This window comes from Paralichthys olivaceus, chromosome 1, assembly GCF_024713975.1.
Source record: "Paralichthys olivaceus isolate ysfri-2021 chromosome 1, ASM2471397v2, whole genome shotgun sequence".
In the NCBI taxonomy this organism is placed as follows: domain Eukaryota; kingdom Metazoa; phylum Chordata; class Actinopteri; order Pleuronectiformes; family Paralichthyidae; genus Paralichthys; species Paralichthys olivaceus.
The window spans coordinates 17,369,975-17,391,106 of record NC_091093.1 but is presented as its reverse complement, the minus strand read 5'-3'; the positions used below and the strand labels follow the sequence as shown (position 1 = coordinate 17,391,106).

At 41.7% G+C, this 21,132-nt stretch overlaps 1 protein-coding gene across 2 annotated transcripts; it reads right to left on the bottom strand.

Annotated features, from left to right (window-relative positions):
• Window positions 1–595: 595 nt before the first annotated feature.
• On the bottom strand, window positions 596–19,807 carry mindy2 (MINDY lysine 48 deubiquitinase 2). 2 transcript variants are annotated; one of them, XM_020098898.2, is made up of 9 exons: window positions 18,815–19,792; window positions 18,333–18,390; window positions 16,124–16,188; window positions 9,746–9,904; window positions 8,943–9,045; window positions 7,970–8,112; window positions 6,421–6,594; window positions 5,315–5,494; window positions 596–3,998 (listed from the first exon to the last, which is right to left on the bottom strand). In XM_020098898.2, the coding sequence occupies exons 1-9, from the start codon at window positions 19,691–19,693 to the stop codon at window positions 3,813–3,815; spliced, it is 1,947 nt and encodes a 648-aa protein (XP_019954457.1). In that variant the 5' UTR covers window positions 19,694–19,792; the 3' UTR covers window positions 596–3,812. The 2 variants fall into 2 exon arrangements, 1 of the variants encoding a protein (XP_019954457.1); XR_011240901.1 differs by having other exon boundaries at window positions 1,731–3,998; window positions 6,403–6,594; window positions 18,815–19,807.
• Between the last annotated feature and the right edge of the window lie 1,325 nt (window positions 19,808–21,132).

Below are 21,132 nucleotides of genomic sequence, written 5' to 3'. Positions count from 1 at the left end.
CGTCTGATATTGCATTAAAGGAAACGTCTCCCTTTAGATTGTTCAGCACTGTGGACGTCTTTCTCACGCAATAGGAACAGACAAGTCCCTCTGTTACATACACGTCAACGCTCGAGCTTTATGAAGCAGAATCCCCCCCTTTTTTTTCTATGTTCAAGATTGGGTGCATCACACTTGTGAACATCATGTGGTTAAATGATGGACTCTGGTCTGGAGAAAAACCTGAATTAGAGGTACACCTACACCAGTTTTTTGCTGATTGAATGGATACCAGTGTTTTTGTAGAAAACCGCTTTAAATGATTTGCATGTAGCTACTGTTATCATCCATTACGCCCTCACCACCTACGAGCCGTGTGCTTGTACTCAGACCTTTGTATAGGTTGAGTCTGTTGTTAGTGTACCGCTAACCTGAATATATCAAATTGCATCAAGTTCTATTGAAGTGGAGCTATCATGATCTTTTTCTTTTCTTTTAAACAAATGTACACATGTCATTTGAAGCCAAAACATTTAAACAGCCCTTTCATACTTTGACAAATTAATATTATTCTCCTGGCTTTGAGATCAACCACTCGAGGTCATTCTTTTGGACATTATTCTTTTTTTTTTTTAAACGGTACCAATAGAACAATAGCACTCTTGCACAATTTCTGTTCTGTATAAAATGAGGTATGTTTCTCTTCTGTTAGTGCATATAAATGTAACAGTGCAAAACCAATTACAACGATTATATGTTCAACAACCACCTTGTCAAAATACTAGTTTTACAGCATTTACCCCACCATCACTTTTACAAGGCATACAAGAAACCACGCAGAGACACTGAACACACAATATCCTTCTGATCGATTCGTCATAGGGGGGAAATAAACACGTTACAACAGAAAATAGTCAAATCCTGGTAATAATGACTAGGGGTGGCAAGCAAAAGCACAGGTAATCTGAAATAATAATATAAATGTGTGGCTCCATGTTCTTTTCACTCTTACAAACACCAATAAACCAATAAAACTGAACTCAAACTGCCCAAGTGAGGTTTCATTTAAACTTAAACTTCCACTGGAATGATAGATCAGCATGTTCACTTGATGGGCTGAGGCGTAAATGAGGTGAAACTCGGTAAAGACAAAAACAAAGAGGGAAAAGAAAAATATTGCCACAAAGCCGCCCTGCTGCCTTCTGGCTTTCACCTTATGATTATATCTCAGCTGCATGGAAAAAAAACAACTACTAAGGAGTCAATGAAACATGTACATAGTTAACGATGTTCCTTAACCCTGTCCAAGGAAGGAGTTTATTTTTCTTTACATAATCCACCTTAACACAAGAGGAGCAGCTTTAAGTCAACCTTATCTTTTAGTGTGACGTTACCCACCAGGGTCTTAAATAATAAGAGTGTTAAGTCCTTCAAAGTGTCAAATAGTAGTTATGATCATACACACACAGACACTTAGAGTTGTGACGGACAAAGTGACTACAGGCCGAGGAACTGTGCCATTACAAAGAATACCATTTGAAAAAGACACTCGAGGATATATGTCCCTTCAGTAAAAGGCCTGAGAGTATTTCTGATGTCTGTGTGAAAAATGCATGGATTGTCTCATTCTGCTAATACGCCTGTTTCCTTTTGTCCTATAAAATATGCTGAAATGTCGTAAGGCGTCATATATATTTATATATATATATGTACATACAAAACATAGACTTGTTGGGGTCAAGCGAACACACAAGCTCAAACTCAAACTGCAGGTTCCCCACACAGTAGGTAGCCCCGCTGCCTCCGTGCGATCGTCCTGTCCTGACAGTGAACTTGTTCTCACCGAGCCAAAATAACGGAGGCCGTTTTTTTTTTTACAAGCACTGCGGACACCTCCTGTTACAACCGTGTCCCTCAGTCTGTGGTCGAAGGCTTGAGTCAAGGCATCCAATTGGAATGTATAGGTAGAAAAAGGTTTCTCAGGAGGCAGTCCCATGGTACAACAACAATGGTACAACCCACTAGCTGAAGAAACGCATTAGGTAAATATGTACATCGTGTGTTTGCAGTGAAATGAAGACTAGCTCATACCACAGAGGTTCAGTATTCAGAGTGTATATTCAACACCTCAATATGTGAACTTTCTAATTTTACTCCTGTATTTACACAGGGGCTGATGGTAATTTCTACAAAAAAAAAATGGGACTTTGATAATAACTTGGCGATAACATAAAAAAATATCCCAACATTGTGACTGGAGTTAAAATCAATGCTTTGTCTTTATCTCACAGTTTCATGTCCAGGTACATAAATATTAATCTAGTGTAGTGGAATATTACATGTGAATTACTGAAGTCTGTGGTATTTCTTTGCAAAACCTGGCTGCAGTGGAACTTCTACATCTGGAACCTAACGAAAGAGATCAGGATTGTGCCGCACACACGTTTGTACTTCTACCTTAGTGAGGACACTCACTGACATTAAACATTCCCTTCAACTTTACCATCCAAACTAAATGATCCAATCTAAACCCAATTTTAACCCCAATACTAAAACCAAGTCTTAATGTGTGAGGACCAGTCAAAATGTCCTCACGTTCCAAAAACGTCCACACTCTGTAGGGTCTATGTTTAAAATGGTCCTCAGAAAGATAGAAGTACAGGAACACACACACATGCGCACACACACACTGTGTGTGACTGTGAGAAAGAAAAGGGTCGTTCAGAACCACCACACACTCCAAACTGGGTGGAATCTCATACAAACCTAATCTGCCAACAGCTCGTTGTGTCTCACAGGAGCATCAGCTTCAAACTAAATTTGACCCAAACTTTTTTTTTGCATGTGTAACACAGTATCACAACACAACAGACATCAAATGTCCCAAATTTGCAGCTTAACTAACACAGAGTTTGGCTATTTCCAATTAAATGACACATGCAAACCGCACGCAGCTATACCACGTAGCACACATGTATTGTACAAACCACACACATGGAAACAAATACACATTCAAACAGAGCAGGATACGACACTGCCACTCTCTGTTAAGGCAAATCTGAACAGGGCAAGCTGTGATGAGTATTGTCGTGAAGCTACAGTATCTGGCAGCTATCTGGTATTGAGTGTTTCCATAGTGTTTCAGAGGGGGCACAAACAGTGTCACCGTTATTTCCAACAGGCAATATTATCAACAAAAAAAATCCCTTTCAGCTCAAAGACAAAAAAAAAAAAAAAAAAAAAAAAAAAAAAAAAAATGCTCCCAAAAGCTTTGTGTTACAGAGACATAAATAAAATGTGAATCTTGGCATCGAGAGTAAACTTACAAAAAACTAAAACATGTGGTTTCGTCTACAAAACGTTTTGTAAATATTGATAAGTACAAAAAAAAAGCTTATAAGCTGCAAAAATGAAAAATTAGTGACATGAATGATGGATTTTTTTTGGAAAAGATTATGGTGAAAGCATAACATTGTGTTTCTTTAGATTATATATTTTTGCTATAAAATATACCAACCCAGATAAATTTGACCCCACATCACAAATATAGTGCACTGTGCAACTTGTAACAAAGTTTGGCCGACTCTATGAAAGATAAGGGGTAGTTGTTGTTGTCGTGTCCCTTCCTCTGATGTCTAGGTTTAGAGGATAGCAGGCACCAGTGGTTTGGGAACAGCGAATCCTCTTAGTCTCTCCTAAATTGTCTCCTTCCCTTGTTTGTCATCCAGTGGGGCTCCGAGTTGTGTGTCCAGTCCACGGAGAAACAAATGCTGTCCCTTTCCTCACAGATTAGCAAATGCACAAAACACACACTCACACAGACACGCTGTATGTTACAAAATAACACATTTGTCTTTATCCTTCGCTTCTTTCTTGGTTTTGCGCTCCCCACTTGAGGACTGCTTTCCCGGACTGGGCGTGGCTCCGGCCGCTGCTGCCGTCCCGGCACCGGCTGCCGAACCACCTGCCCCTGCACCTCCTCTGTCCGCCTCGTCTCCCTCCGCAGCCTCCTGCTGGCCCTGTTGCACAAAATGGATTGAAGAGCAAAAGTGTATAAATATATAGATATGTGCTTGTTATAATGAGTGTGTTAGAGCTACTTGGATTAATAGGCACACCCACAAAAAGCATCTGCTGAAATGAATGATTCCTCACAAAAAAGAGAAATTTGAAGAAACACGATCAAGAACTTTTCTGCATTAAGCTGGAAATGATCACAAAGTCATCTCAAGGAGTTTAGATTTTCATCAGTCTACCGTTGGACAAACTGTTTAAAGAAGGAAGATGATTTAGTTCTGTGGTTGCTCCCTTTGGAAGTGAACGCCCAATTAGATAATTAGATGACACCATGCAGAATGATCAGTGAGGTAAAAATAAGGTCCAGAGCAGCAACAGCTGAAGGCTCGAAGGAATCATTAGAGCTGGTTCATGAGTCACCACAACACAAGTCATGGTTGCAAAATGGAGCAAAGTGTTCATGACAAGACACGACGGAGGAAGCCACCGCCCCCCTTTAATGAAACATTCACTGCACACCTGCTATAGTGTTACTGGAAAAATGTTTTGGGGACTGATGAAGCTGTGTCTGAGTTGTTTATGATGAACATGCAGCAGTACACATGGGGCACACCAAGCTGCTCTGCTGCCTCTGGGCCTGGATAACTCACCACCATTGAGGGGAAAATAAATGAATCCCAAATTACTGAAGACTAGTGCAGCACCCCTTCTAAACAGGCCTGTTTCAAATGGGCTGTGTGCCTGTAGCTTCTGTCTGAAACTAAAAGTGACCGGCAGAAACTGAAAAGCCCTCGTGCTGGACTCTGTCCACAGAACCCTGAAGCTGCACCACTGCTGCTGCACAAAGAGCTGTTCGCCTGTTTCAGTGGAGCTCATCACTTAAGTTCATGAGTCCAGGCCACTGCTACAGAGCGCTGTTCATGGTATATTTAAAGTTTATGAATGTATCGTGTTTCCAATTGGCACCAAATTCGACACCACACCTCCCCGGGCCCTTAATAATGCCAGGTGTGAAGGCGATGAGATGAACAGTTCTGAACATATGCGAGGATCATTTTTCTTGCCTCTGAATATCTGGGAGTGTAATGACTTTCCTCAGCACCTAGGCAGCTCTACAGACATGAACGGAGGCAGCGTTAGAAGAAAGAAGGAGGTGCCGCTGTCCCTTTTCATGCTCAGCTCCTCCTTTATCGCTCAAACTCTCTGATGCAGTGATCCATCTGTCTCTTACTACATTAAATGACCCACATTTGTTCAAACTCCTACTTCTCCTCCCTCTCCCATCTGCTTCCATCTCCCTCAATCCCTCCCTCCCCACCTGTGCCGCTGCCGCCGCCTGCTCCTGCTCCTGCTCCTGGTAGTACTGGGAGGCTCGTCGGTCTTCTTCCTCCTGAAGCTTCTTCGCCAGCTCGAGGTCACTGATGCCCTCAGGGAGCTGCTCCCACTGTAGGTCCTGGCTTTGCTGCTCCTGCTGCAGTGACAGCGCCATTAGATAATCCTGATACAAACACACAATGAGAGACTTGATCATTTCGGAGCACAGCTGTCATTTTGATGCCGCGTTCTGATTATGCAACTTAGTCATTCCTCAGCCTAAACAGCACGGACCAATCAACTATCCACAACCACAGTTCTTTGCTTATTGACTGAATGACCGAACTGTGTCTGTTGTTATTCATTTTCACTTATATTCCTATTTTTAGTGGTTCCATTTAGGAAATGTTCTTCATTGTATTATATTCAGACCCAATTTCCCCACGTGGAATTACACGTTCTCTCCAATTTAACTGAAGTGATTATGAGTACATGAATTGCCTGAAAACTTTTTTCTCACCACGCTTTATCTTGTAGATACTGAGGGCTGAGCCCGAGTAAGCACAGAAAATAAGAAAAATAATAGCCCCCATGCTCAGGTCCAGCCTGTGTGTGTGTGTGTGTGTGTGTGTGTGTGTGTGTAAGCAAACAGCAGTGAGTTGAAATAAAAATGTATAGGAGACATAACCCTGCTGCATTGCTTCGGGGCCTGTGTAGTTATACAGCAAAGCACGGATCAGAATGAAAGGAGGGACTTGGACTTGGCAGATTGGTGTAAGGAGGCATTACACATTTATTATTTAAGAACCTTCATTTTTTTTAGCCTCGGATGTTGCACAATTGATTTTTCCCTGTAATCCCTCCCTTCTATGATTGTGTGGCTTTCTGGTGTTTTCTAGGTTTTTGTCTAATATCAGTTTTTGTTTCTTTTTCTTTTCTGTTCCACACATGCTTAAAGAAAGTACAGTGAGGCAAAGCTGGTCCTGCATTCTCTCTTTGCTTTTGTGGTCCTCTGATGGCGAGGAAAGCACATCAAAAAATAAGCATATCAAGATGTGGTGGTAGATAATTGCTTGGTTCTGCTAGTCTTGCCTGCGTCAGTGCTCAGACCTGGTCTATCTGATCTTGCTGGCCGCGGTACACCGTCTCTGGGTCGGAGGGCGGCCGCAACCGGAACTCGGAGTCACAGAAGTTGCCATCTCCGTCGACATTGTGCAGACTCTCCCAGACGACCTTCTCCTCTGTCAGGAAACCTTGATCTGTAACCAGGAGGTACAGCTGGCCCTGGGGGGAAAACACATACACATATCTTATCAGTGTAACACTCCATACAGACAGTTAGTACACACCCACGCAACCTGCATATGGCTGTTTATCATGTGTGACTATATGTGTTCATGTAGAAGTCCGCAGATGAGTGATTACAAGAGAGCCAAGGCCGAGGCTGAGGTTATAGGTAACACACACAGCTTTGCTTGTATTGGCAAGGATGGTGTATGATTAAAAAGGGTAGTGTGCAGACTTCACTTCCCCTCCTGTGGTCAACAGGAAAGGTCTGTTCCAGCTGCAGTGAAATGGTGAGCCAGCTGTGGGCCGTTCCAGATGGGACGCACTGAATGGGAATGAGAATGATCTAATAGCTTATATATCGGTCACACATAAATACGGAGCATTCACTGTTTCGAGATAAAAAAAAAAAGTCTGTGTGGTGAACAATATTGAAAAGTACTAATGAGCTTCAGCAGAAAGGTTGAGGAAACTGAGAGGAGGGCAGATGCTAACACTTAGAAATATTACAAATATTTTTCTGAATCTATCTGTAGATAATAATTCAAAATACTGAAACACAATACAAATTTATTTAGCTGACACGCTATTAAAGTGACACTATTATGTTTATAAATGGGTCATTAAGCTTAAAAATTACAATACCACTCATGCTCTATTTCTTTTAACACATTATGACCTGAGAGCCATCAACCGAGTAGTGCATTATTATTTTGAATGTATCTGACTACACCGATCACTAAGGGCTGTTCAACAACAGGATTTAGTGATATCAGTAAGGATTTCTCAGCAACGACTCAAAAACTAAAGCTCAAAAGTCCTGAAGGGATGACATTTTTTTATTCAACTTAAACTCTTATAATCACTCATACTACTGTTGGGATAAATATGGAGCTGGAAAAAAGCTTTGAAATGATAGAACCTGCTGTTTTGTGCATGTGTGAAAGGCAAACTGTGGATAGACATTGTCGTAGTCATTTCTCTGGATTTTACCCACAGGTCCTGCCCGGAAACGGTTTTAGACACATACAATTTTGTATCCATAACTTTCTCATGTGACCATATCAGCAAGTCTATTTTCAATTAGATTTGTGATGGTGCGGCCTAAAAGTGATTTCACATGGAATTACACACAGGTGGATTTGCTGATAATTGTAATGAGCATATGGAGAGAAATAGAAATCTAATTTCACTTGCTGGTTATTTCTCGAGCAAAAAGCAATAACTGTTCTATAAAGGTTTAAGGGCCTCATGATCCATGTCACTGATGTAACATGTACTCCTCATTTAAGCTGTGGCGATTTCTGTTACGCTCCGCACAGGAATTTTAATGTATTGCCCTAACAATGCCAACAATGACTTTAGTGTCTACCTTGTATTTGATCATGGTGCTGAAGTGGTTGTTCCTGAAAAAGACGCAGAGCTCTCCCTCCTGTACAGTGGATGTGAGCTCACATAGGCCGTGGTACGTCAGCTGAGTGGCTGTGCTGCTCAGGAACTGCTCTGCTACGATGCCTAGGATGAGAGAGAGAGAGAGAGAGAGAGAGAGAGAGAGAGAGAGAGAGAGAGAGAGAGAGAGAGAGAGGGAGAGAGGGAGAGAGGGAGAGAGGGGGAGAGAGAGAGAGAGAGAGAGAGAGAGAGAGAGAGAGAGAGAGAGAGAGAGTATAGAAGGAGAAACTGAATTAATGCTTGATTTTGAAATGCAGAAACTTGGAAGCTTACTTGAATATTTTACTCCATCTAATGACTTTAGTGCTTGCATGCAATCAAACACTAATTCATGAAACTATTCTGAAAGCATATAGTAGAAAAACTGCTGTAATGTCTGTCGTCTGTTTGAACAGTGTGAGTCTCTGCTCCCTGTAGTGAACCCAGTATAGGCTGAGGGACACATGAGCGACATGTGTGAGGCAGACCAGCGTCCGATTTGTCTTCAAAGAGTTATATCCACAGATTTAAGCAGTGACCAGTGGCACCGGCAGCAAACCACTTACAGGAAGTGCTGAAAGGATTTCCCATCCTGCAAATGGAGAAGCTGAGTAGAAAAGAAGGGAATCTTCCACATAAATATCACCATTGACCAAGATGTTGATGTGTTGACCTGGCTGCAGCTCGGCCAACAACCACTCAGGAAACTCAGTGTTGAATAAGCAAATATTTACTTGAGAAGTTTCTGACAGCTGGTAAGAAAAGTGTGAGCTGTGGAAGTAGGTCATTTTGATGAGTGTCCTGGTTTGATTTGAACCTGGTGAAGAATGTGTTTGCACTGGACGGACCAATGAGTGAGTAATTTAAAAGTCAGACAGGTCAAAAGAAAGTAGTAGGAGTGAAGAGAGAGCGCCCACCTTCACCTGCCAGCTCGCTGTTGTCAGACTGTTTGCAGGATATTATCTTCTCCACCAGCTGGTTGTAGCTGCAGTTGCCCACTGCCTTGACAATGTCATGCATCTGCAAACATAGATATAAAGCTGTGAAGAACATTCACCAAACTGTGGTGTTGTTTTACTGAGCACCACTGAAGATCAATTCAAAATTTAGAACAGAGAGAAAACAACAAGGGGGTTTATACTACAGGTATATATACTATACTATCCACTGTGTAAACCGGATTCCTTTGTGCAATGGTTCAACCAAACTCTGGAATATTAACCTTTTCATTTTGTGGTATTAGATAAAACTGAATTCAAAACTAAACAAATACATTTACACAATCCATCTGCTAGGAGTCGTCAGGGAAGTCTTTCAAAATGAAACATATACAAATACATATATCATCTCTGCTAAATTCTACAGCGAGTCAAACTAATGCCTCTTTTTTAACCTTTTCCTTTTCTGATTTGTTGGTGAGAGTCATTCTGAAGTGCTGACAAGCGTATGTGTTACCACAGTTACCAAGAAGTTTGCGATTAGCCATAACATCGAATGTTTACTCTGCTTAGTTTATTTGTGATAAGTTAGTCTGGATACAAACAGGAACAGGACTACGTGACTATGAGGAAAATGTTTTACCATTAAATTGGACCAAATATTCCAAGCTTTATATTTCATATCTAAGTGGATTTTAGTGTTGAGGATCGACAGCAGGTCAAAAAAAAAATATCAAAAGATGGGCTTCAGGGAGTTGAGGAGAAAAGTGATTCCATCTCACCTGGGGGTCAACCAGCCAGCCGTGGTAAAGGGGGATGTCCAGCAGATCAAACACAATGCATTCTGGGGTGTACTCGAAGACTCGCACCCCCGTGAACTTCACATTCACATCCAGACCGGTCTGCAGCTTGTGCAACACAGCCATGGCATCACTCATGTTCTGGGAAACAAGGAGAACAAAGACACAGGTTCTTGTTAAAAACTGTGGGATAAATGAGAAGACTCGTTTAACGATGTGAACTTGAGGTTTACTCAAACAACTATAAAATCACATTATGTTGAACCACTGAATCCAGCTGCTTAATGTGCTGTAAGCTGCCATTATCTGTTACATTCATCCTGGCCGCCTGAGCAGACAGAACATCTTTACGAGAAACCATTAGATGTCATTTATTCCTGTACAATACACAGAAATCAGCTTCACGGTAACTTCAAAGTTTAGCTGTTTTCATATTTACTGCTCTTATTGGCTTTTTCTTCGTCCATCAATCAACCTTCAACCACAGGAAGAAATGGAAGTCGCTGCCAGGAAACCATGTGATATTAAATGTCTGTGGGAGCTTTCAGACTCCTCCTCATGAGACATGATATTTCCCTTTGACAATATTAACAATGAGCAGACAGCATAACAGGAATAAAAGGCAATAAAGAGCAATCCAGTAGGTCTGCAGCCCAAAGCTTTTGTTTGATTTTGGGGGCTTTGCCTTCATTTTTTATATTGGACCGTAGAAACATGACAGTGAATGAGGGCAGAGACAGAAGGGGAATGATGATGCAACTAAGGTCGTCAGCTGGGCCGAGGACGCTGCGCTACAGTAAACACCAGTTAAATGTGAAAATCTTAGTCACGTCAGACAGATGACTAACTCTGTTTCCATTGAAAACTTACAATGTGTAACTTCGGCCACTAGGGGTACCTCAATCAAAACAATAACAATAAACCTAGTTTTAATGTTGTGAGGCAGCAATCTTATCTTATCTGAAATATCTTAAAACTCACTACTACCTCCTGTAAACACAGTTATTATTAAATAAATAAATAGAACTCAATTCTATATAATTTAAATGACTTTAACACTGAAAACATTTGATGTCTTTGTGTCCAGATGATGGGAGATGAGTCAACATGCATTCACTTCACTTTTCCAAATGACAGCCCCTCCCTCTCTCTTTACTACTTTGCAGCTATAAACAGTTATGACGCTGTGACTAAATGCAAAAATCTTGAAAGAGTAAAAGACCACTAGAATCTGCAATACTCCGTGTTAATAGTAGCAGACAGTGTGCGGAAGACAAAAAACTAGGTTCCTCCACAGAACCTCCACACCAGGTGAGTAACATTACACAAAACAGAGAGTGAAGACATAAAGATGCTCGGGGCAGGAAACTAGATGCATTTACTGAGTAAAACCCAGAAAGCCCTAAAACACAGAACACAACATGATGTAAGACGAGAGGTTCTGGGTTTCATTCAGCAGAACAACTCTTGATGGGCTTCACGTCATATTCTGGATATCTGTGTAGCTTTGCAAATATAATTTAACATCATTCCATGTTTAATCCAATAAACTGCTTTGATATGTTTGATATTACACAGACCCTGAAAAAGCATAACTTCTGCTTGGATCTCTTCTCTTTAACCGTAGTAGCTTTTTACCATCTTGTGCTTTAACCATGGTGAATATACAGTGTTAACATGCTGACTGATGCAACTGTGATCTCCTTGAAATAAAATTCCACTTCATTTTTGTTTCTTTTTAAAGCTGCTTTCTTGCAGCTTTAAAAAGAACTGCATCAGTTGTACCAATCAGTTGTACCAATTTTCAACTTGTTGTCTCTGTTTTTATGTGGCCTCAACAAAGTTGAGAAAAATATCACTACATTCTGCTTTTTCATCTTAATTTGAAAACCATTTTGGTTTTCAAACAGAGTAATCAGTTATAGGAAGATAGTGTGGCTTTGTGGCTCTGGAAACAATTGTATCAATTAAATTCAATGAGAATCAAAAACTGAATTTTACTTAGATATTTAACATAGGTAATAGAAATAAGCACAATTTGCCCGGTCACATTTGTAATAACTGACATTGTCCTAAGAAGCGTTGTCTACTTTACATCCACATCACATCATAAGTGTGCCACATAGAGACACACCTGAGTTCTCACCTCACACCTGAGAACCCGCTGAGAAAGCATAATAATAATAATAATCAATATAATGTTGTCATATAGTTTACTCCAATAAAACAGAAGGTGTTTATGTCTGTTTATTGGTTTGTAAACAGGATTAAGCAAAAGCTTCAGGATGGATTACCACGAAACTTGGTGGAAAGATGAGGTGCGGGCCAAGAAACAACCCATTTAGTTTCGGCAAATCCAGAGTACCATGGTGACAGGGTGGTTTTCAACATTTTCTTTGATTTCTTAGGGAATAAATAATGGATCTTGATGAAAAAAATGCATTTTTTAGTGAACTGATATCTATGAATTTGCTGCTAGTTGATTGAATTTAAGGGGACAGTGCCATTCTAATTTTAAGTGAGAAGAATTTAGTCCGATTATTTTATGTGTTTACAATGTTGATGTCGATACCACAACCATGTTCTTATTCATACTGTGGGATTTATTTCAGCCAGTGTGTATTGCTTAGTTTGCTTGGACACACTATTGTTGAATGGTTAAAAAAGCATCACCGTTGTGAACAATAAACTTGAATCATCCATGCTACGCTGCATTCCCTGTGTACGTGCACATTACGAAATGTAATAACCTTTTATTTTGACCTTCTCTCATTGTCCTGTGATGGTGTAATGATATCACATAGCCAATGATTGAAATAACAGATGTAACTCAGGTTACAGAGACAGATTCTATACATCCCACGAGCAGTGAGTTACTGCAGCTTTAGTGCAGAGCTGAGGTGAAAAGACTTTCTGAGTGTGCGGATTAGGTCACTTCTGAGCAGCACTGATGGCAGGATTACCAGGGCTGTGTAATGGACCACATCTTTTCACTTTAGGGCAGAGGGCTCCAACAGCAGATGAGCGCTTAGAGATCAGGTGATTAGCACTGCATCGCTCACATTCATCTGCACTTGTCTTGGATACATTTTAACAATATAACATTGACTCTGCTGAGGCTTTGCTTGTTTTTTTTACTTTCACTTTTCTATGGGAACTTCTCAAATAAAATTTACCAGGAGTAGTTAACTGGTGGGTCCCAGAATATGCTATGAGGAGAGCTTATGAAAAAGAGGACTGGCTTCAATATGAGCTACTTTCCTCGGGTTTGTTTCACAGTTTAAAACCAGCACAGCAACATTTTTGACCTCAGAAATAAATATGAATAAATACATACATCGTACAGACATTTTACTAAAGAGCTTTGGCAGGAACAGTTCCAGAAACTGTTCAGAGCAACTGACTCTGACATTTATGTTCTCACATTCATCCCTCTGGAAAATCACTGCAGGTTTGAAAGCAGTTTAATACTGTGATGAAAATTGTTTGCGTCATTGCTCAACAGAAATAATATTAGAGTTTATGTTAATGCACATTTTATTAGTCTGGCTATATTTGTGTCTATAAAACTCTTTAAAATATATAGAGCAGATCTATAAACATAAAAAACCATTACAGTAAAGTCTTATGTAACGTCATCAGTGGGAGCTGTAAATAATGAACACTTTACGAGACTGTAATGTCCCCTAATGTGGGTCACACTTGCATGAAACACATCAGCGGCTACGACTGCTCTACATTTTAGACCTTATTTAAATACATAAATACACAACTTGATATAATGCAATCCAGGCTTAACATTGACCACAAGGGTGAATCAGCTCCTTTCCCACATGGTCAACATGAAGTTACTATGAGCCCAAAAAAAACAAGCATTGTTTTGCACTGGAGCTACTGTAATGGATTGCATTCAATTGTACACGTGTATGTAACACATTGATAAGCCTGTGTATAGCTTAATCTCTGATCTTATAATTAGATGGCTTGAATTAAATCAGTGTCCAGCACCATAACCTGCACAACTGATAGCACAGTCTCTCCCTCTACTAAGTGCTGCACTGTATGAATGTGTGTGGGTGAACGGCGTACTGTAAAGCGCTTTGAGTTGTCATCAAGACTAGAAAAGCGCCATATAAATACAAACCATTTATCCACTCAGTGCTCTGTTCTTCATACAGAGCTGAAAAACTGAGCTGTTTCTCCTCATGAGCTTTTATGATTCTAACTTTAAAAAGAAGCATTTATTTGCTTTAGTTTTTTCTGTTATTGTCTCTGCTTATTCAAAGATGTACAGTACATCCTGCTGATGAATCACCACCATGGAGGTTATGTTTGTTGGTTGGTATGTTTGTGAGCAAGATTTCACAAAAACGGCCGAATGGATTTCCAGGAAACTTGCTGAAAGTTTGCAATATGGGTCAGGGAGGAACCCATTGAATTCGGGGGGGATTTCTTTCACTTTCTTCAACATTGACAAATAGAGCGTTTTTCAACATTTTCCTCGATTTCTCAGAGAATAATATCTTGTTGAAAAAAAACTAGGCAGATTTATGGAACTGATATCTATGAGTGAGTGAACTCTGGTGCAGCTTGACTGGATTTAGGGGACTGTTGGGCCTTGGCAGAGGTATGCGTTCTACTGAGAGCCATTCTACCAAACACAGAGTGTCTACCAAACAGATATGCATGAAAAATCTGCATCCACTCATTATCCATCAGGCCTGGGCTAATGTGCTTTTTGAAACCCACACTGGGACTGTATCTGCTTCAGTCAGCACAAAAGAAATGGAAACATCAGTGAACAACGTCCATTACTGCAAATGACGTCAAATTAAAACAAGAGGCTTCTTGAACGTGATAACGCATTTCCTCCAATGGCTGAACAGTCATCATGGATGAATTGCCTTGCACGAGTGCTGCCGAGCAGGGTCCACTGAGGCAAAAGCAGAGCAAAGCTATACTCTCACTTCCACAGCTCCTCTGAGTAAATATTTAACAATAGCTAAAGAGCTGCTGTGCTGCTATTTTAATCCCTCATACACTCCTGTGACAGACAATGTTTTTTCAAGCTGAATATATAAATAGAACGACTTCTGTTATGAACACCTACAGCTCTTCACTGAGTCTGAGCTGCTTCAGTTGTATTTCCACAATAAGCGATGAGAACACAATTCTTTCAGAAGTAAAGAGGAGGAAAAACCTTCTGCCCGATGTGCACATGAACCTTCTCACAGACTTTCCCTCACATCCCACAGCCCTGCCCACCGTGGGCTCCACATTCTGTATCAACCACAGCACGGACACGCATGGCACATGACATGAGGACACCCACATGCTAAACAGCTCCCCGGGCACTAGACCACCATAATGACTATGCAACACAAACTTTCACCGCTCCCTAGCTTTAACAGTGCATGCCGAACGCACCGCTGACTTATTTAAGAGGCTGCATTTCAGTTTCAACTTAAATTTAGAAATAGCCATTCAGTGAGCATCTATGGAGGAGAGCGAACATGTTTTTTTTCCTCCTCTCTAAATGAGGGACAAGTGTGGATTCAAATCATTCACAGATGTGCTGGTGCTCTGCCACGCAAGAGGAGGAGAGGCAGGGAGCCTCCCACTCCATCGGCAGGCATTGGAGATGGGAGGAAGCAGGGGAGTTAGTTGGAGCTGGAGCTCCATCTCTAAGTGTCTTTCATGGTAAACCGCACACAGACGCACACACACACAGACGCACACACACACACAGAAACACACACACACAGAAACACACACGGCCTCAGTAATAGCCAGGAGCTGAACCCAGCCATGCATCTCTAAGCATCCACCACCATGTGAAACAACATAATCTGACACTCCTGACCTCTGTTGTTCCCTGGACTTTGCAAGACACATCTTATGTAACATATAGAGCATGGGAAAAAAAACGCTAAGCTGCATCTTAATGTGGTTAGTAATCAACCTGATGTTTATTTCCATTTTACGCAACATCCACTGACCTTCTCTGTAACGTCAATGCAAATGTGAAAACCTGCTTTCAGCATGAGGCAACACTGACTGTGCATGTGTGCGGGTACATCAGAGAAGCGAGGTGAAAATATATTGATAATGGTCACAAGGAGAGATGAAGATATTTGAGTCTGTCTGTGCGACATGAAAGTTTATGTTAAACTTGCATGGTTATGTTTTTTCGACATAGAGAGGGAGAAAGAGAGGAGACAAAGAGGGAGTTCATTCCAACAGCACTGTGCTGCTCGAGCACCATAAACAGTCAGCAGCTTACAAATGCACACAGATAAGCAAAAACACATGCCCGTTTAACAGTAGAACAGTATTTTGTGTCGACTGGGCAGATCTTACCTGCTCATAGTTTAGCCGCTGAGCCTCTGATATCTCTTTAGGCTTGGTTTCAAGAATGTAGTCTCCTACAGAGGGACAGAAAGAGACATGTTGGCAAATATGTTGAGTTAATATAATATACTAATAATAATAGTATATCGTACTGAGGAAAACAATAACTATCTTAACCTGCACTTGGTTATGACTATGGATTCTTATCTTAAGTATTTGTAGGAGAGGCTGTGCCAAACAGCATCATCCCTGTCCCTGTCCAGCGCGGTGTCACCTGAGATCTCTGCAGCAGCACGAGCTGTTTCAGAGCGTGGCAGATGTCTGGCTCCTGCTCTGTTCCGGCCCAATCAGCACTTCAAAAAACCCGTGCTGCAACCTTTAAACTATTTCACACACTCTGGAGGGCGAGTGAAAGCCAAGCAAATGCATTCTTGCTATCGCTGTAAAAGTGTTTCGGGGGTCTACTCCTCACTTTTCAAACTTCTGGTGTAAATATTTCTGCAGAATGTTTCTCTGCGAATCATTAATTTATTAGAGAACTGGCAAGAGCATCATGCGGCACTGTCGACACAGACATCTCTGAGAATTTACTCAAAGGAATTCCATCAACCTCTTGTCATCATCAGCTACGTTGAGTAAAAACAGCTACACATGGAGATAAATGTGCACAAGCAAACAGAATGAGAGCATGTACAGGGAAATTTTAAAAAGCCTACGTTTTCTTTTTTTTTTTTATGGTTGCAATGCCTGACCTACAACGACAAAATGCACAGATTACCACGTAATTTGGTGGAAGGATGTGGTATGGGTCAGGAAGTAACCCATTTAGTTGTGGTGTAGATCAGTTTTCACTTTCTTTAACATTGCGAGATTGCGCATTTCTCAACATTCAAATATATCAAATAATTCATAGACCTTGATGAAAAAAAATATACTGATATTTTATGTGTGTGACATTTGGTGAAGAGGGGACAGTTGGGAATCGGTGGAGATATGCACTCTCTGAGGTTCTTCATGTGAATGTTGTGTGAAATAACTGATTAAACCTTAACTAAGCACAGAATACAGTTAATATCAAACCAACACAGGATTTTGTATCTGAAACATACACTTTACTAACTGAACAAGTCTCGTCACACTCACAAACTCTGTGGCTCTGTCCTGAACAATCACATGGGAACTTAACGTTTTCCCAAGAGGTTCGGACTGACTTTAAAAAAGTCTTCTGACTTAACTGTTATGCTGTCATCCTACATCAAGACTTCAGTGCGAGTGGAGATTGTTTCCAGCAGGGGGCTGGCCAGCTGAATGGCTTTACAATAGTGAACCCCCCCAATGCTGTGTGGTCCACTGAACTGTGAACTCTCTCATCCGTGGTCCTCCAAATGTATCTGTATCTGTCCGTCCCTGTGCGCCGGGATAATGATCATGCTACGCCACGTAATTCTGAGCTGCCGAGTGGCCGTCAACCACCACCCACTTTATACACCACATCTGAAATTCATCACCCATCTTCAGCCTTGATGTTTGCGTGTGTGTGTTATCACAAACACCGTGGAGGTTCAAAGTTATCCAGCAGCCCCTGAACATAACACAAGATTAACTGTGTGCTGGGCCTGAACTAACTGATTAGTGTCTTTACTATAGAACTGTGATTTATAGAAATGAGAGCTGTATTGGAATCGAGCAGCTAAAAAACACAGACGATGAATGCTGACAGGAAGTAGTGGTGAACTGCAGGAGACACTGGTGAGGAGCGACCCAAGCTCTGAAGATACCCTGCTGTTATCAGACACTCTGCTTTGATAGTGTAGATGAATTTAAGTTATGATGGGCAGGAGACAGGGATGCATCTCTTGTTTCCTTTGCGACTGCAGAGGATTGGTGCATGGGGGTTTCCCCTGCTCTGGTCTCTTCTTCCTCTGTTGACTCTGGAATATATATATCTGACCTTATGTATCCACTCATAAGGGGGGAAGTGAAACTCTAGAATGTTTACTGGGTTCGGTGAAACTCAGTGCCAGTGGCTTTTGGGCGCTAGTATGTTTACAAGTGTGCACTGGTAAAACAAGGTCAAATCAAGTTGTGTTTGTGAATGTCGAGCCAGATGAAATAAGGGAAGGGGAACAATCATGAAATGTTTTCCTCTGTAGATAAGTCCTGATGCATCACCTTGCTCTTGTCTTGTGGAAAAGGTTTCATGGTGACAAACACTTACCTAGATACTCCATCAGTTGCTCTGCGGTTATAATCTCCATCATGGGTGGCATCTTAACCTGCAACACAGACATGTGGACACTCATTTGTGTATTTCCCCCTTCATCAGACAAGGCATGGCAACAAGTTCATACAAAACTAAACACTACTGACACATCAGCTGGTAAAAAAGGCCTCACATCCCTCCTCAGCGTTCAACGTGTGCTGACATGGTGAAGTACATCTATATCTAATGCTGACATTGAGAAATCATATATGAGCGAGTCCTGACAATGTTAAAACAGGAAAAGCAGAGGGATAAACAGGCAGTGTATGTTGTTAGCAGGTCTAATTGTGAGATTATGAGTCTTACAACAAATGTTCCTCTGTGATAATATGAAACCACTGATGAGAGAGCTCACAGCTATTCCTCATGAAACACGACTATTTGTATTGAGTTAGAATCAAGTTTCTATTGATCCGTGCTCATCTCAGAGTCTTTACCTTCCATGCGAGCAGGAGGACATTCATAATTGCCAGTAATGGACACGGGCCGTTCTCGTTCTGGGTGATGATGGGAGTGTTCTCCTCCCTCCACTTGATCCACTTAATGTGGTATATGGACTGTCCGGCGGCCCGGTCCTTACTGCAGGCGGTCTTGGTCCCCTCGGCCCCGAACTCGCTCTGCAGGGCCAGGGCCAGCCCCCGGTCCTCCAGCCCCTCGCTGTTCAGGTCCGAGCTGGGGCACGAGTTGAGGTTGGAGAAGGACTCGAGTGAATCGATGCTTCGGGACTCTCCGCCGAGGCTGGCATCGCGGTCACTCCCACTCGGCAATCCCTCGGATAAGGTGCGATCGCCGGACTTACAGTCCGCTGTGATCGCGTCGTCCGGACACAGAAGCGTCGGCTTGGCAAGTTTAGTCGCTTCACTTCCCGCACAAGCCGAACCCGCGCTCTCCTTTGCGGGAGGCGAGGACGGCCCGTCGGTTGTGTTGTTTACTAACTTTGAGGCACCACCCTCCATATCTCCTGAGGCCAGCAGCACCGAGTCATGCCCCATCCCGTTACTGATCCGATCCCCGCACCACGATCCGCTCCCCTCGGGTTTCGCACCCTCCTGCGCGGGGAGGACTTGGACCGGCTCCGACACGTCAGACTTCCCGGCGCTGGACGTGACAGGAGCGGCGCCGGGAGCAGCAACGTCCGCGGTGCTGTCACTACAACTGGCGTCCACCAAAGTACCGAGGGGAGCCTCACTAGTCCTGCATTTCTCGGCGGCTCCTTTCACTCCGCCGCCGACCGAGACGTCGCCCATCTCCGGCGCGATCGTGGCGCACACGGAGCTCCCGTCGGCGTCTCGGTGCAGGTTTGCATTTTTCTCCATGTCGGTTCACGCACTGTCGACAGATTGTTTTTTAGCTAAATTGCAGCAGCAGCACCTTCGGTCCCAAAGACGCCATGACAACTCTGCGAGTGACGTCATCAGCGTGAATCGCTTTCAGGCCGAGGAAGAGGGCGGGGCGGCCCGGCACTGCTGCGTTTAAGGGCGCTCGTATTCTGTACAACTGTAACCCATCCGAGTTTTTCATTCTAACAGTTCCACAAACATCTCTGTCTTTTTGAATTAGAACCAAATGTCTCATATTTACCAATGGAATGAGGTTTTAAAATGAAGATGTAATGTTGATAAAAAATATTTCATTTAGGACAATTATTCTTTTTGGATTACTGTACAAAATTGGACTTCTGAAAAGCACCCTCACTCAAATGAACATATGATGTCATTCCATTGATTAAAGGATTATATTATACTTTAATCATTTTAGCAATACGGTTTATTCTGATGCAGATGTACGAATAGAAGATTTACATTTTTAACACTAAAATGAAAAATACCTTCTTATTCAATTACACTATTATTTCCAGCCTTGACCTCTGACCCTTTCTTTCTTTCTTTCTTTCATTTGTTGTTTCCTTTTGTTGTCTCTTTATGTTCTATCTCTTCATCCACAGTCTGGTTTTATATGCTGTTCTTGAATTGACAACATCAGATCTGTATTGGCCAATATTTGATTCTTAATAGATTAAATAAAAAAACAACATATTGTATGCTAGCTGTATTTCATTTTTAGTGACTAGGATGAGTAGACGGTCTTGGAGAGTAAACTGTATACATTTTTTTGCCACTGTGGCAAATTATTGTATTGTTAGTTGACTCCCATCCTCAAACTTGTAGGAATGAAGAGTGAGTGTATACAAGACTATATTTGCATGTTTATTTCAATATCATCTTATACATTACGCACAAATACAGTAGGTATACATCCTCGTGCTATCATCCTGTGCTGCTGCACTTTACTCAAGCACGTTTCTCTCCAAATAATACGTGTATATCATTTATATGTATAACACATGCATATTCTCTGAATTTTTATTTGATTGAATCATCTTCTATTTTATCTTATCTTTACGTGTCAAAATAATTCCACGAGCTCAAATCTTTGAGGTGTTTATCTGACCATTGAACTCAAAGCTTTGAGTTCTCCCTTTGACGAGGATTCCTGAACGCAGAATGAAAAGAACCTGCCTTGGCCGTGACCGTGTTGCGCATGCGCATGTGTAAAGGGAGTTCTCGCGTGACCTGACCTCCCGAGCGCCGTCCACAAACGAGACTTCAGAAATGTTGAGGCAGTGAGTTTAACCATTAAAAGTTTTTAAATATTTTCCTACATAACGACGTGTTGAATTTCTCCGAATAAAGTCCTCTGATCATATGAGACAGTTATTACATATTGTTTATTATCCTGACACTGTCACATGCAG

What these genes read in the sequence shown, in the direction of transcription:
- mindy2 (XM_020098898.2), bottom strand. Translation starts at nt 19,693, where the DNA reads ATGGAGAAAAATGCAAACCTGCACCGAGACGCCGACGGGAGCTCCGTG. An exon ending in GCACCATGATCAAATACAAG is followed by an intron (nt 6,595 to 7,969) that starts GTAGACACTAAA and finishes TTTTCCCCCCAG; the next exon opens with GGCCAGCTGTACCTCCTGGT. An exon ending in AGGCGGCGGCAGCGGCACAG is followed by an intron (nt 3,999 to 5,314) that starts GTGGGGAGGGAG and finishes TTTGTGCAACAG; the next exon opens with GGCCAGCAGGAGGCTGCGGA.